Consider the following 13,893-nt stretch of genomic DNA (forward strand, 5'->3'; position numbering starts at 1 on the left):
TTTCAGGGGGAATCCTGGAGTGTTGTTCACAAGTCCTTTCAAAACAAATATGAAGATCAGGGAGAGGTTCATCAGGTCTTAACCTTATGCTGTGCATCTTAACCCAATCTGTGACTCAAACTTTGGGCAGCCGTATACTCAATACATCCTAATCTCCTTATGAGTGTTCCAGGCATCAGCATCTGTTTTATCAAAGTCATTGAGTAGTTTCTTCCACTCTGCTCATCTAAACAATTCTTCAGGTTTACTCCCTGATTCCAGTAATTGAACTAATTGGTATAAATCAGATTACCCAGAGTCCTAGGTACTGGGATTAATTTGAAATTCTTTTGCAAATTCTAATGGGTCTTGGATTGGCTGATACTAAGGCTTTTGATTCTGTTTTTGTCAAGGGAGCGTACATAGTACATTGGTCACCACTGTAGTGAGTTTGGTTGTAAAATGAGTGGTTACAACATTCATTCCTTTCTCTGTGTTTTCTTTCTTTTCATTAATTATAGTTAAAGTTCCAGGTAGAGGGGGAGGAGAAAACTTGAGATCCAGAGCTGGAGGTAATTCAAAGAAGAAAAGATAGGGAAGAGCTGTGGGTAGAATAAGTGGATATGAAGGCTCAAGGGCGATTGGGTTTTTTCTGGCAGCCTCTGTTGCTCTTTTAATTTCTTTCACAATCTCAAAAATTATTCTTGAACTCCTTGTAATGAGGCTAATTTATCATTCTCTTTTTGATGCCTCAAGAAATCAGTCAACATAATTTCCCATTGACCCTAGCCTTACCAATTTTACCCTAAGAAAAACTAGTTTTAGCATATAGGTGGGGCCGGCCGGTGGGTTAATGCCCTGGCCTGAAGCGCCGGCATCCCATATGGGCGCTGGTTCTGGTCCTGGCTGCTCCTCTTCTTATCCAGCTCTCTGCTATGGCCTGGGATATCAGTGGAGGATGGCCCAAGTCCTTGGGCCCCTGCAGCTGCGTGGGAGACTTGGAGGAATCTCCTGGCTCCTGGCTTCGGATTGGCGCAGCTCTGGCCTTTGCGGCCATCTGGGGAGTAAACCAGCAGATGGAAGACCTCTCTTTCTGTCTCTACCTCTCTCTGTAACTCTGTCTTTCAAATAAACAAAATAAATCTTTAAAAAAAAAAACAACGGAGAGCTACTTAAATCCTAGCATTTCCTTTTTCCTTAACTGAGGAAGCTCAAAGCCAAATTTGTATTCATCATTGGTAAAATTATATTCTCTGTCACCCAGTCACCAAAATTGGCAATCTTGCTGTCATCACAAATTCATCACTTTTCTTATTTCTTACATCTAATTAGGCTTCAAAGAATATCCGTTCATCCTCAAAAACACCATTCTAAACTCATACTCTTTCTCTAACCCCATTACTGCTTCCCTGGTCCCTGTCCTCATCCTTCATATTTGCTAAAGAAATAGCATCTCATTTGAGCATCTACCTCTAAGCTACTGTACATATTGTCAAGGGCATAATCTTTAACATACGGAAATATAATTATGCACTTTTTAAAATTCATGTCCTTCTCCATTACATAAAGTTAAATTTGAGGGATAGCCTGTTATTCAAGCCCTTCATGATTAGCTGGGATCCTTCTATTCCCTCATGGCACCAGGCATACTGAATGACTTGCAATTTTCTGGATGTCTTTATGTTTTTCCTCAAATTATTTCATTAGCCCTGACCACCAGTTAAACTCCTGCCACTCAGATCTCAGTGGTGTCTTGAAAGAGAATAGAATAGTTTCATAACACTGTTGCAAGTTCAAGTTATGACGGTGGTAGGTATACACTGGAGGCAAAGGAATACTGTCTCAGGCTGTCTCATGTACTCTCAGTGCAATCTCCCATTTAATTGAATGGGGCCATTTGTAAACACAATGCTTATTTTACATCACTACACTAGAAGCTGGCCACATGGCCATTGTGTCCCCTTTTCTTTGGTTTTATCCTTATCTAGGCTATACCAAAGTAATGTCATTGAAAGGTATGGAATTGTAACCTCAATGATAAGAACTCTTTTTCTGCTCACTATGGCTGAGGTTGTAATTGGTGATCTTTTCATAAGAGTAGCAGTTGGAGGGAGGAGAGACTTTAGGCTTCCTTATCGCATCACCTATGTAGGGGGGTAAGAGAGACAAAAGGGGCTCACAGGAAAACAATCCCACAACAGGACTTTTCCTATATAAATCAGGGTGTTATAACGAAATTTTCAGGATTGTTAAGAAAAATGAGAAGGGCTGTGTAGATGTTTTCACATAGATGTTGATAGGCTGAGATTCCAGTTAAGATGTACTAATGAGTGGTCACTATCAATAAATATTTAAATATAAATGAAACTGGTTGAAGGGGGAGAGTAGAACCAGAATATATTTAGTATCTATTGATGTTGCCACAAATTAATCTTTGGTTTTTAAAGGTTTTTTAAAAAAATGTATTTGAAAGGCAGAGTGACAGAGGCAGTGACAGAAAGAAAAAGATCTTCCTTCCATTGGTTCACTCCCCAGATGGCTGTGATGATCGGGGCTGGGCCAGGCTGAAGCCAGGAGCCTGGAACTCCATCTGGGTCTCCCACATAGGGGCAGGGGTCCAAGTATTTGGGCCTTCCGCTGCTTTCCCAGGCACACTGTCAGGAGACTGGATCAGAAGCAGAGCAGCCAGGACTCAAACCAGTGCTCCGATGTGGGAGCTGGTGTTGCAGGCGACAGCTTAAACTATTGCACCATAATGCTAGCCCACAAATTAATCTTTATAACTTTAGGAGAAAAACATTACTGCTAACATCTGCTAGATAAGGAAACAGACACAGCAGTGAACTGACTCCTCTACAATTATTTGGCTAGTAAAGTTGCTAGGATGGATTATTAAACTCAGGGTCTCTAATTCTTCAGATCATATACCATTTCCATTTCATATTGTTATCTTCATGCCTTGTATTTAACATACAGAGACCCATATTTGATGGATGGTTTGACAAACATATTGTATGGGAATCTATAAATCTAATAATAAGCATGGATTCCTGTCTGCACTGCATCTGGTTTGAATTCTGGAATATGGTCTTGTGTTGTTTATTTTAGGACCAGTGATAAAAGGAGAAACTTGGCTAAACAAAAAGCTGAGGCTCAAAGGAGGCTTTATGGTCAAAATTCCATAAAAAGGCTCTTACCAGGTTCCTCAGACTGGGAACAGCAGAGACACCAGTTGGAGAGGCGGAAGGAGGAATTGGTATGCTAATGTTCAAAAAGTAAACACAATTTGAATTGTATGATGTATTTTTCAGATTTCACTTGTAAATTTCCTCATTTCTAGAAAGAAAGACTTGCGCAAGTACGAAAGCAGGTCTCAAGAGAAGAACATGAAAATCGCCATATGGGGAATTATAGGTAACTATGACGTATGGATGGATGGAAGAAGCGCAGTGTCAAAGCAGTCGTTCTGTATGTTTTTAAACTCTTGGGCTTAGTTTAAGCAGTGTTCTTTCATTCTGAGGATGTGCTTTTTTGCATATCTTTCAAGAAAGAAAAGGTGGTCACCAAGTCTAGTCCAGCCATGAGACAGCTCCTTCTGGCTGACTCTGATGTGTTTGTAGATCTTTTTACACGGCTATTTTCCTGTGATGGTGTTTGCTTAGAGTGTGGGATTTTAAGAAAGTCAGGGTTCAGGTCTCTTAGTATTCTTTCTGTCACTTCATAATGGTTGTCGTACTTTGTTTTAAACTCAGATGCTTCAGGAACCAGGCAAATAGTGAAAATGTTGGAAGGATCTGGGTATGAGATGATACAAGGGAGTGTGAACTGTGCTGAACTGGAGCCCCTCACAGTATCACTCTTTGATAGGATCAAAAGGGGACCCCTGGGCTCCTTGTGTTCTTTGAAAGATGGCCTCCCTTCCCAGCTCTGCCATTGCATCATAGGGATAGGGAACACCGGGCCGGCCAGCTGTCCAAGGCCTGTGACATCATTAGTCTGACTGTGCCAAGACAACTGCAGGCAGGTCTCACATTCAATGAATCCACGTATGAGGCTAATTTTTAAGTTGATAATTTTATATGGCCCACAGATGATGTTATAATTATCCATATGGCTCTTGGCAGAGAAAAGATTCCTCACCCCTGGAATAGAGGCCCAGAGTTTCTTTGACTCCTGATGAGAATGCTGTTTTCTGGCTTCAATACCTCACCAGTGGTGATGAGAAAACATTCCTCCTACCTTACTTCTACCCAGTGGTAAATTCCACCCCCTCATTAGAGCTCCTTGGGAGTAATGTGTATGTTCTTGTATACTATAGTAACTGCACTGAGCCAAGAACTTTTGCATTATCCCTCATCGCTGGAACTATCCTTTCCTACTAAGTTCTGTATTTCTACCATTATCCCAAGTGCCATTCCCTCTAACTACTTCTTCCCAAACAAAGCCTTATGCTAAACTTTCTGGAGCTGCATTGTGTAATGAAAATTATCTGGATGCATTTTAATTTGTGTAGGTAACAGGTAAAGATTTATGAATTTCTCATAATTGTCTTCATCCTTATTTCTAGCCATTGGTAATAGGACTGAAATGGAGTAGGGGTCAGGGATTGTCTATGCTGTTGACCTTCACTATTGAGCTTTGATAGAGATTGAAAACCAAATTGGTTTATATGATTTTATTGTAGACGGATTTATCCTCCTGATGATAAAATACTGCTTGAAAAGTATGAAAACTTGTTGGCTGCTGCCTTCCAGACCTTTCTTTCAGGAAGAGCAGCTTCCTTCCAGAGAGAACTAAATAATCCTTTGAAAAGGATGAAGGTAAGAGAATTAGTACTTATATAGAGGACAACAAATAAGCCAAGCAATATGACTTCAAAAACAACCTATCTTTGTCTTAGATATAAAAAATATTTTATTATTAAGGTGTATTTTACTCCTTTTCATCTTAATGGTTAGTAATATTTCATAATGAACTAAGCCATTTTGTAAATAATATGTCTAACAGGAAAATTATAAATTAGAGGATTTTCTTGTTATGTTGTAATATCAATATTTTTTTTGATTTTTTTTAACTTTTATTTAATGAATATAAATTTCCAAAGTACGGCTTATGGATTACAATGGCTTCCCCCCCATATCGTCTCTCCCACCCGCATCCCTCCCCTTTCCCACTCCCTCTCCCCTTCCATTCACATGAGGATTCATTTTCGATTCTCTTTATATACAGAAGATCAGTTTAGCATACATTAAGTAAAGATTTCAACAGTTTGCTCCCACACAAACATAAAGTGAAAAATAATAGATGATTTTTTAAATGATGATGAAATCAGATCAGACCTATTGTCATGTTTAATCCCAGTGAGAGTCAAGTTGGGAATTGATAATTTCTTCTTTTTTTTTACAGAAGATCAGTTTAGTATACATTAAGTAAAGATTTCAACAGTTTGCACCCCCATAGAAACACAAAGCAAAATATACTGTTTGAGTACTCATTATAGCATTAAGTCTCAATGTACAGCACATTAAGGACAGAGATCCTACATGGGGAGTAAGTGCACAGTGACTCCTGTTGTTGACTTTACAAATTGACACTCCTGTTTATGGCATCAGTAATCTCCCTATGCACCATACATTATCCCTCTTAGTAGTTTTTTTGTCTGTTCTACTTAATATGACTGGTTTAATTCTGTAATTAATACACAGTTATTCTTAAGTGTTGAAATTTAACTGAAATGTGATCCCTGTTAAACATAAGAGTGGGAATAAGAGGGAAGAGATGTATAATTTGGGACATGCTCAAGCTGACTTGCCCCAAATGGTAGAGTTAGAAACATACCAGGGGACTCCAATTTAATCCCATCAAGGTGGCATGTACCAATGCCATCTCACCAGTCCAAGTGATCAATTTCAGTTCACAATTGATCATAATGAAAGGACTAAGAGTCAAAGGAAGCACATAAACAAGTCTAGTACCTGCTAATACTAACTGATAGAATAAATAAAGGGGAGAGTGATCCAACATGGGAAGCGAGATACTCAGCAGACTCATAGAATGGCGGATGTCCTAAACAGCACTCTGGCCTCAGAATCAGCCCTAAAGGCACTCGGATCTGGCTGAAAAGCCCATGAGAGTATTTCATGCATGGAAAGCCAAGACACTCTGGGGGAAAAAAAAAAAAAACCCTAAATGAAAGATCTCTGTGAGTGAGATCCCAGTGGAAAGAACAGGTCTTCAAAGAAGGAGGTACCTTTCTCTGAAGGGAGGAGAGAACCTCCACTTTGAATATGACCTTGTCTAAACAAGATAAGAGTCGGTGAACTCAAAAGGCTTCCATAGCCTTGGAAACTCAATATATTTTAATAGCATATTTTATTATATGAACATGTATAAGTAACTGGATAAAGAAGAGGATTGAATTAACCTAGTGGTTTGCAATGCTCCTTATTTGAATTGTAACTAACAATATATGGGATTTTTTCTTGATACTACATAGACATGGCATATGAGAAGAGTAGTTAAAAAATACACATATATACACAAACTAATCTGTTTACCTTAATGAAAGATCTTTCAGTTATCTACTGAAGCATAACAAACCACTTCATTTATTTGCTTGGCTGAGCACAGCTGAGTGGTTCTTTTGTAGTCTTGCCTGGGATCAGTCATGTAGCTGCATTTATCTGAAAGCAGAATTTCTCACACTCAGCTGGAATTAGAAGTGCAAGGAGGCTTCAGTCACATGCTGCCATGTCAGATAAGATAGCTGGATCTTCTGAAAGATGGGTGGATGCCTCTTTCTCTCTATGCCAGATCTCTTAAAATAGTAACTTGGGGTTCCAAAAGCTAGCATTTCAAGGATCCTCTTTATTCCAGTAGAATGTCTCCGCCTATCACAGACTTGATCTCTGCCCACCTATGTTCTGACTTGATAGATAACCTGAAAGTACAAAATGGCCACTTGTATCTGCTCACCTAGGAAGAACTTGTCCCTCTCGAGAATTTAATTCATTTATGTTGCTTTTTATCTACAGATTTCTCAAGTTTTGCAAAAATAGGATTGTTTAGTTCATCTGAATTTTTTAGTTACTAGGATGAACATATTGTCTATTATTCTCTTTCTCCTAAACAGAAGCAGACATCCTTGAGTTTCTTTTTAACTATCTCATACTGCTATATGTGGAATTCATTGAGGGATAATTGCTTAATCAAAACTTTATATCAAGAGTCTTGGTATTTGAATAGCTAACATTCCTTAGATTAGGACATAGAGCAACTTATTTTAAAACTACTACTGCATAGTTAAATTTCTAGTTTCTTAAAAAAACATTTTTATTGTTGTTGGTTGTTATTAAGGGGTGTGTATGTGTGTGTGTGTGTGTGAGAGAGAGAGAGAGAGAGAGAGAGAGAGAGAGAGATCATCTACTGTTTTCTCCACAAATGTCCTCAAAGTCTGGGGCTGGGCCAGAGTGAAGCTGGGAGCCAGAAACTTAATCAGGGTCACTACCCACATGAGTGACAGCAGCCCAACTACTTAAGTTATCATTTGCTGCCTCCCAGGGTGCACATTAACAGGAAGCTGGAATCAGAAGTGGAACTGGAACTTGAATCAAGGCAGTCTGATATTTGATGCAAGTGTTCCAATTGGGATCTTTTTTTTTTTATTTAGTAAATATAAATTTCCAAAGTACAGTTTATGGATTACATTGCCCCCCCCCCCATAATTTCCCTCCCACTCACACCCCTCCCATCTCCCGCTCCCTCTCCCATTCCATTCACATCAAGATTCATTTTCAATTATCTTTATATACAGAAGATTGATTCAGTATATATTAAGTTAAGATTTCATCAGTTTGCACCCACACAGAAACACAAAGTATAAAATATTGTTTCAGTTCTAGTTATAGCATTACTTCACATTGGACAACATATTAAGGACAGATCCCACATGAGAAGTAAGTACACAGTGACTCCTGTTGTTGACTTAACAATGTGACACTCTTGTTTATGGAGTCAGTAATCTCCTTAGGCTCTTTTCATGAGTTGCCAAGGCTATGGAAGCCTTTTGAGTTTGCCAACTTCGCTCTTATTCCGACAGGGTCATAGTCAAAGTGGAAGTTCTCTCCTCCCTTCAGAGAAAAGTACCTCCTTCTTTGATGACCTGTTCTTTCCACTGGGATCTCACTCACAGAGATCTTTCATTTAGGTCTTCCTTTTTTTTTTTTTTTTTTTTTTCCAGAGTGTCTTGGCTTTCCATGCCTAAAATACTCTCATGGGCTCTTCAGCCAGATCTGAATGCCTTAAGGGCTGATTCTGAGGCCAGAGTGCTGTTTAGGACATCTGCCATTCTATGAGTCTGCTGTGTATCCCACTTCCCATGATGGATCGTTGTCTCCCTTTTTGATTCTATCAGTTAGTATTAGCAGACACTAGTCTTGTTTGTGTGATCCCTTTGACTCTTAGACCTATCAGTGTGATCAATTGTGAATTGCAATTGATCACTGGGACTAGTGAGATGGCATTGGTACATGCCACCTTGATGGGATTGAATTGGAATCCCCTGGCACGTTTCTAACTCCCATTGGGATCTTAACTGCTAGGCCAAAGACCCTTCCCCCAAGCCCTTTTGTACAGTAACATTGAAGCATAAATCATAACTATATAAATAAAGATTTATATTTGATAGATTGAAAAAATAAGTCAATGAAGTAGTTGATTACAACTCTTTATGCCTAACTGTTGTGCTCCCATTGCTCTGGTTTGTTCAATTTCCGTGGGATGTATGTTTTTGTAACTTTTCCTTTACTTCAGAATGACTCTAGAGGAGTGCGAGAGAAGGTATTAGGGCACCTGTGAATTTGTGCAATGACTTGAACAGCTTTCATAGTGTTCTAAAAATATTCTTGTTCAAAAGTTAAATAGTGCCCATTAACTAAACACAAACCTTTGATTCTTTCTAATAGAAACTCTTAGGCCACTGATTAGTTTTGTGTCTGGAGTATTAATATTATTTTGTGCTAACTGGTATAGAAATTATTGATAAATTTGTAGTATGGAAAATTAGAATGGACTTCCAGAAATTTTAAAGTATTCCATGGGTTAACTTATTGATGTATTGTACACTGCAATTTTAATGGTACACTATAATTTTAAAGGTACAGTGGATCATAAGCATACATTTGTTCACGATTATTAATTCACAGTAGATTCCAAGTATATTATTTTTTGTATTACCAGATTTTAGTGGATATTTCTTCAAGAGAGTTTTCCATGACCCTTTATTTCTCCATCTTTGATCTGTGTTTCAGGAATTCATATACATTAATTTGTGGAATAAATAATGAACTTGGAAAAAATTCTAGAGAATATTAGTGATCACTATTTTAATTAAAATATTTTTTGAAGGAGGAAGACATTTTGGATCTTCTGGAACAATGTGAAATTGATGATGAAAAGTTGATGGGAAAAACTACCAAGCCTCGAGGACCAAAGGTATACTGACTCTCCCTTCCTTAGTATCCAAGTAGAGGGTACTAAATACAGTTGATTTTTTTCCTTGATGTTTCTCTTTATATGGAAGACTTGTGACACTTACGAGAAACCGTGGGTGCTGTGTGTCCAGTGAAGGTAGAATTGACAAGATGGTATTATCTTTTACTCATGAGAAGTTTCATTTTGTTAGTTTCCTTCATTTTTTTCCCCTCATGCTAGCAAAAGCCCTTCGAATCAGGGCCAAGATAGACCTAGAAGTAGCACCCTTATTCTCACTCAGTATAAAGTGTTTCTCAGATATCTATATAGATAATTAGCAAAGAAAGATGTGGCATTATGGATAAGGCAAATCATGACTTCAGAGTCTCTTACTGAGAACCCTACTTTTTGCTGACCTAGAAACATTGATAATGTATCAGTTAAAATAGGCACAGTCACTAGGAACCAATAGAAGGCTGTCATGTAGGCAAAAATGAGCAGGTGTGTGCTTTATCTGCATCTGCTCTGTGTTGGTCACATCCGTATGTTCTAGTATAGGCTGAAGTTCTTACTAGTAGTGTAGGGAGTAGAGAAGGAAAGAGATGGATTGGAAAATCATTTTCATTCTGTTCCTTTTACCTTCTATTTCCACATTAGGCACATGATGCTTTCCTGCTTTTCCATGCCTCTGAAATACTACCTGATAAATAAATATTACTGATATGTTGCTTGGTTGCTTAGAGGCCCCTTCCTAACCCAGTGTGCTGTTTCTGCCCTTGTGAAGCCTTTTCTCATTCCCCATTAGCCTTAGATATTTTCCTTCCCTTCCTTCTTTTGCTGTACCATAAATAACACTTCTACAGAGCGGTTGTAACAGATCATTATTTGTATGTTTGATCATACAAATGAGGTCATACATGCCTTAAAGGTAGGAAGTGGGTTTTCATCTTTTCATCTCCAGCACCTAGTACAGCATCTGGCATAAGCTCTCAAAATTCAGTGGTTAAATTTCTTTAAATGCCCGCAGGTGCTAGTGGCTAGTGGATGAGATATGTAACAAAAAAGTAGGTTGCAATTTGACAAATACTGTAATAAAGGTTGTATAGTGTGCTATAACAGCATAGAGAAGAATGGGATTGGTAGGAGGGAGGTGGCTTCAAAAAGGCTTAGCTTTGACCTGCATTTTGAAAAGTTAATAGTACTGTAAACATTTCAGAGGGATGGGAGGATATTCAGAATAAAGGATATATTCAAGGCAAAGACATGAGATGTTGTAATGAAATGTATAGGATGAATGGGGTAGAAGGGTCTGAGAGGATGAAAGAAGGCAGGCTGAGTCTGGTAGAAATCTTGTTTGTCAGATACTCTCCTGAAATATGTGCTGTAGTTTTTGAGGCACTGTGGCATATGTAGTTGATAATCTCTGGAAAAGCTATAGTTAGAGTATCTGTAAAAGTCAGTAACTTCATGAGTCATGACTTTCATTTGGGAAACACTGGGAGATTTCTAAGCTTTGTATATTAATTATTTCAGTTTGGAAAATTGGACATGAGACCACCTGTGGGGCACTGTGCATAGCAGAATAGCAAATGGCAGCCTTACACTAAGATTTTCCTTTGTTTCATTTATGTAAGGCTTGTCATCCAAACAAATGTAAAACCTCTTGGAGGGCTGAAGTCACATTGTATTTTCTTTGATCACACTCATTCTGGGCAAGTAGTGAGGTGCAGTAATGCATTAGTTGAAATCAAATTAATTGGATAAATTAATGTAATTGTTAAAGCCAGTAATATTTCAAAGTGGTTGACAGCAACACAATCCAGTCTGAATTAGAAGCATTTTTATAACATTTGACTTTAAATTTATAAGAATTTAAAGTAAACCAAACTTCAAAGGAGCCCTCCCTTTTTTAGAGGGATGATATCACATGCCAAACATTGATTTCCTATGTCTTACTGGTAGAAGAATAACAGGAGATCATCAGGGTTTAATAAAACTAGTGTTTGTACTAACTTTTCAGTTATTTGGGAGTCTAAAAAATATCAGCTACATGAAGAGTAAACAGCACATAAAGTATTAGCAGTGTTCTTTTTTAAAAGCTGGGTGGTAGATTCTTGGACATTTTTTGTATATACATTTTATAATAAGATGGAACATAAAGATAAAGTAGTATGGTTTGTGTCACAACTCATGCCAGCTTACAAATCTGATTCTTTAATTAAGGCACTGTTTAGAGTTTATGATGCTGTGACTTCTAATTAATTATTGCTTGAACAGTTTGTTGGTCAAAAAGTCCCAAATGCATATATGACACAAGGTTCAGCTATCCGTTTCCCCTTGTGATTCTTTATAGGGTCGAATAACTCATTATGTAGTCAAGCTCCTTAAGAATCCTTAAAGCTGTTTGCTACATGAAGGAAGGCACCACTAGCAAGCCTGATTGTGCCACTGTTTCTTCTGGGTATGCTAAACTTCTGAAGAAACATCCTTCCTCTAGAATTCATATTCCCCAAGACTGTCAAAATGTTTGATGATTATGTTACTGGTAAATGTTTTTATGCATATCTCTTTGATCATTCTTAGTACTCAGTAAATATTATCCCATCAAAAGGAAAACATACTTTTAAACACAACTTGATACCTTAGTGTATTAAACTACTTTCTTGCTTTGGTTATTTTTCATCCTTTGCAAAGTCTGTAACTTAAAGATCATATTTTGGCATATTGTGTTTTCCAGGCACTTCCTGAAATGCTATTTCTCTCTATCTTTCATCCTACAGTGTTACACTAGAGGATATACCATCTTTCAGTGAAATCCCATGGTATCCAAGGATTTCATTATAGTGTATGCTAACATCAAAACATTTTTATTTGGTTTAACAGAGAAGAAACAACTAGTGTACAACTATAGGAACCTCTCCCAGTAGGAATATGAGACATATGGTGTATGTAATAAATAGTCTCTTAAAATTACTGAGTAGCAAAACTGTCCTTCTCTTGGCTCTGCACTTTCTTTCTGAAGTTAAGCTGTCCTGTGTCTCTTCTCTGTTAATCCTTTAGTTGGCATCATTGGAAGTACATTAATTGGGGTGATTGGAAACAAGTGATTCTAATGACAGATTGATGCATCAGTACATGGCATTTTGAATCTTTACAGATTTACCCATAGGAATTATCCTCATAAAAATATTTATTCCATTGACTTTCACATTATGTCATTTAAAAAAAAATGTACCATGGGCACTGAAGAGCGGTGTTAAGGCAGACCCTCTCCCTGTGTGTCAGATTTAGGACTCCTCTGAGAAAAGATGTCTTTTGTGACAAGTTGGAAAAGTGGGTATTTAATGACTTTTTAAAAATGTTCCATCAATATCCACAGCAAATTGTCAATATGAGGGATATCTTTCTTCTTGCTACACCTTTTCTGAGTGCATGGGCTCTCAGGCTCTGTTTTAAGACGTGGCCTTATTTATGGTGGCTTTGCTGGCTGTTGCTTTCTTATTTTCTTTGTCCCCTCTTGCCCTTCCTTCTCCCCATCTCCCTCTCCTTTCTCTCTTATTATCTCTCTCTGTCTCTTTCACACACAAACACAGAAATATATATAAATATATACATATGTACACATTTATTAAGTTACTGAATATTAATGATACAACAAAAGTGTATCTCTTGAGTCTTGATGAGTTATCTTTATATGTGAAATGAAGAAAACCTGAGTATGCTTAAGAATTTTCTGTTTTATCTCTGATATGTTTCCTTTGTCTTGTTTTTCCTTGTTTATCAATACTGTGGTGCTTTATTTCAGTCATGTGGAAATAGCATTTTCCTTATCATGACTGTGCTGTATCATTTAGGAAACAATATTTTACAGACACAGAACTGTAAATAGGGTGACAGGCTAAGCAACAATGTAGCTTAAGCCTGCAGTGAAAGGCAGCAAGTGTATGGGGAGAAATTAAGAGTAGTAACTAACCGTGTTAAGAAGCCTTTTTAGATAGTTCTAACAGAATAACACATCTTCCTCTGTTTCAGCCGCTGTGTTCTATGCCCGAGAGCACTGAAATAATGAAAAGACAGAAGCACCACAGCAGTGACAGCAGTTATGAAAGTAGCAGCAGCTCTTCAGAATCTGATGAAAATGAAAAAGAAGAGTATGAAAATAAAAAAGGAGACAAACAAGTTACATATAATCTTAAACCCTCCAACCAATGCAAATTGATTCAACAATCCAGTAAGTCAGCTTCTTCTAATTTAGTTGACATATGGAGAATTATAAATCTGAAATCTGTTGAGCTCAGTCAAAGGTCGCTGGACCAACTGGATCCTCATCTTATATGAGGAGACCAGGCTTCTATCCCACTTCCTTCCCTAACGAGACTCAGGCACAGCCCGCAGTCCCTGGCAGGTCCTGCAAATAGAAACAAGAGGGTTGAAGGAAGGATC

General features: G+C 37.9%; 1 protein-coding gene across 11 annotated transcripts in view; it reads left to right on the forward strand.

Annotated features, from left to right (window-relative positions):
* TTLL7 (tubulin tyrosine ligase like 7) overlaps window positions 1–13,893 on the forward strand; it is a 159,865-nt gene that overhangs the window by 90,026 nt on the left and 55,946 nt on the right. For 10 of the 11 annotated variants that reach the window (XR_016237231.1, XR_016237229.1, XR_016237230.1 and 7 more), the window contains exons 11-15: window positions 3,088–3,235; window positions 3,320–3,393; window positions 4,664–4,799; window positions 9,385–9,471; window positions 13,483–13,681. Coding sequence is in view for 7 of the 11 variants with exons in the window: in XM_070076955.2 (XP_069933056.2) it covers window positions 3,088–3,235; window positions 3,320–3,393; window positions 4,664–4,799; window positions 9,385–9,471; window positions 13,483–13,681 (644 nt within the window). In the remaining 4 variants the exon portion in view is untranslated. Of the gene's footprint in view, window positions 1–3,087; window positions 3,236–3,319; window positions 3,394–4,663; window positions 4,800–9,384; window positions 9,472–11,803; window positions 11,913–13,482; window positions 13,682–13,893 lie in introns of those variants that run through there. The other variant, XM_089337142.1, reaches the window with a different exon arrangement.

This window comes from Oryctolagus cuniculus, chromosome 7 (assembly GCF_051225735.1).
Source record: "Oryctolagus cuniculus isolate XC-2025 breed Fujian yellow rabbit chromosome 7, ASM5122573v1, whole genome shotgun sequence".
NCBI classification, from domain to species: Eukaryota; Metazoa; Chordata; class Mammalia; order Lagomorpha; family Leporidae; genus Oryctolagus; species Oryctolagus cuniculus.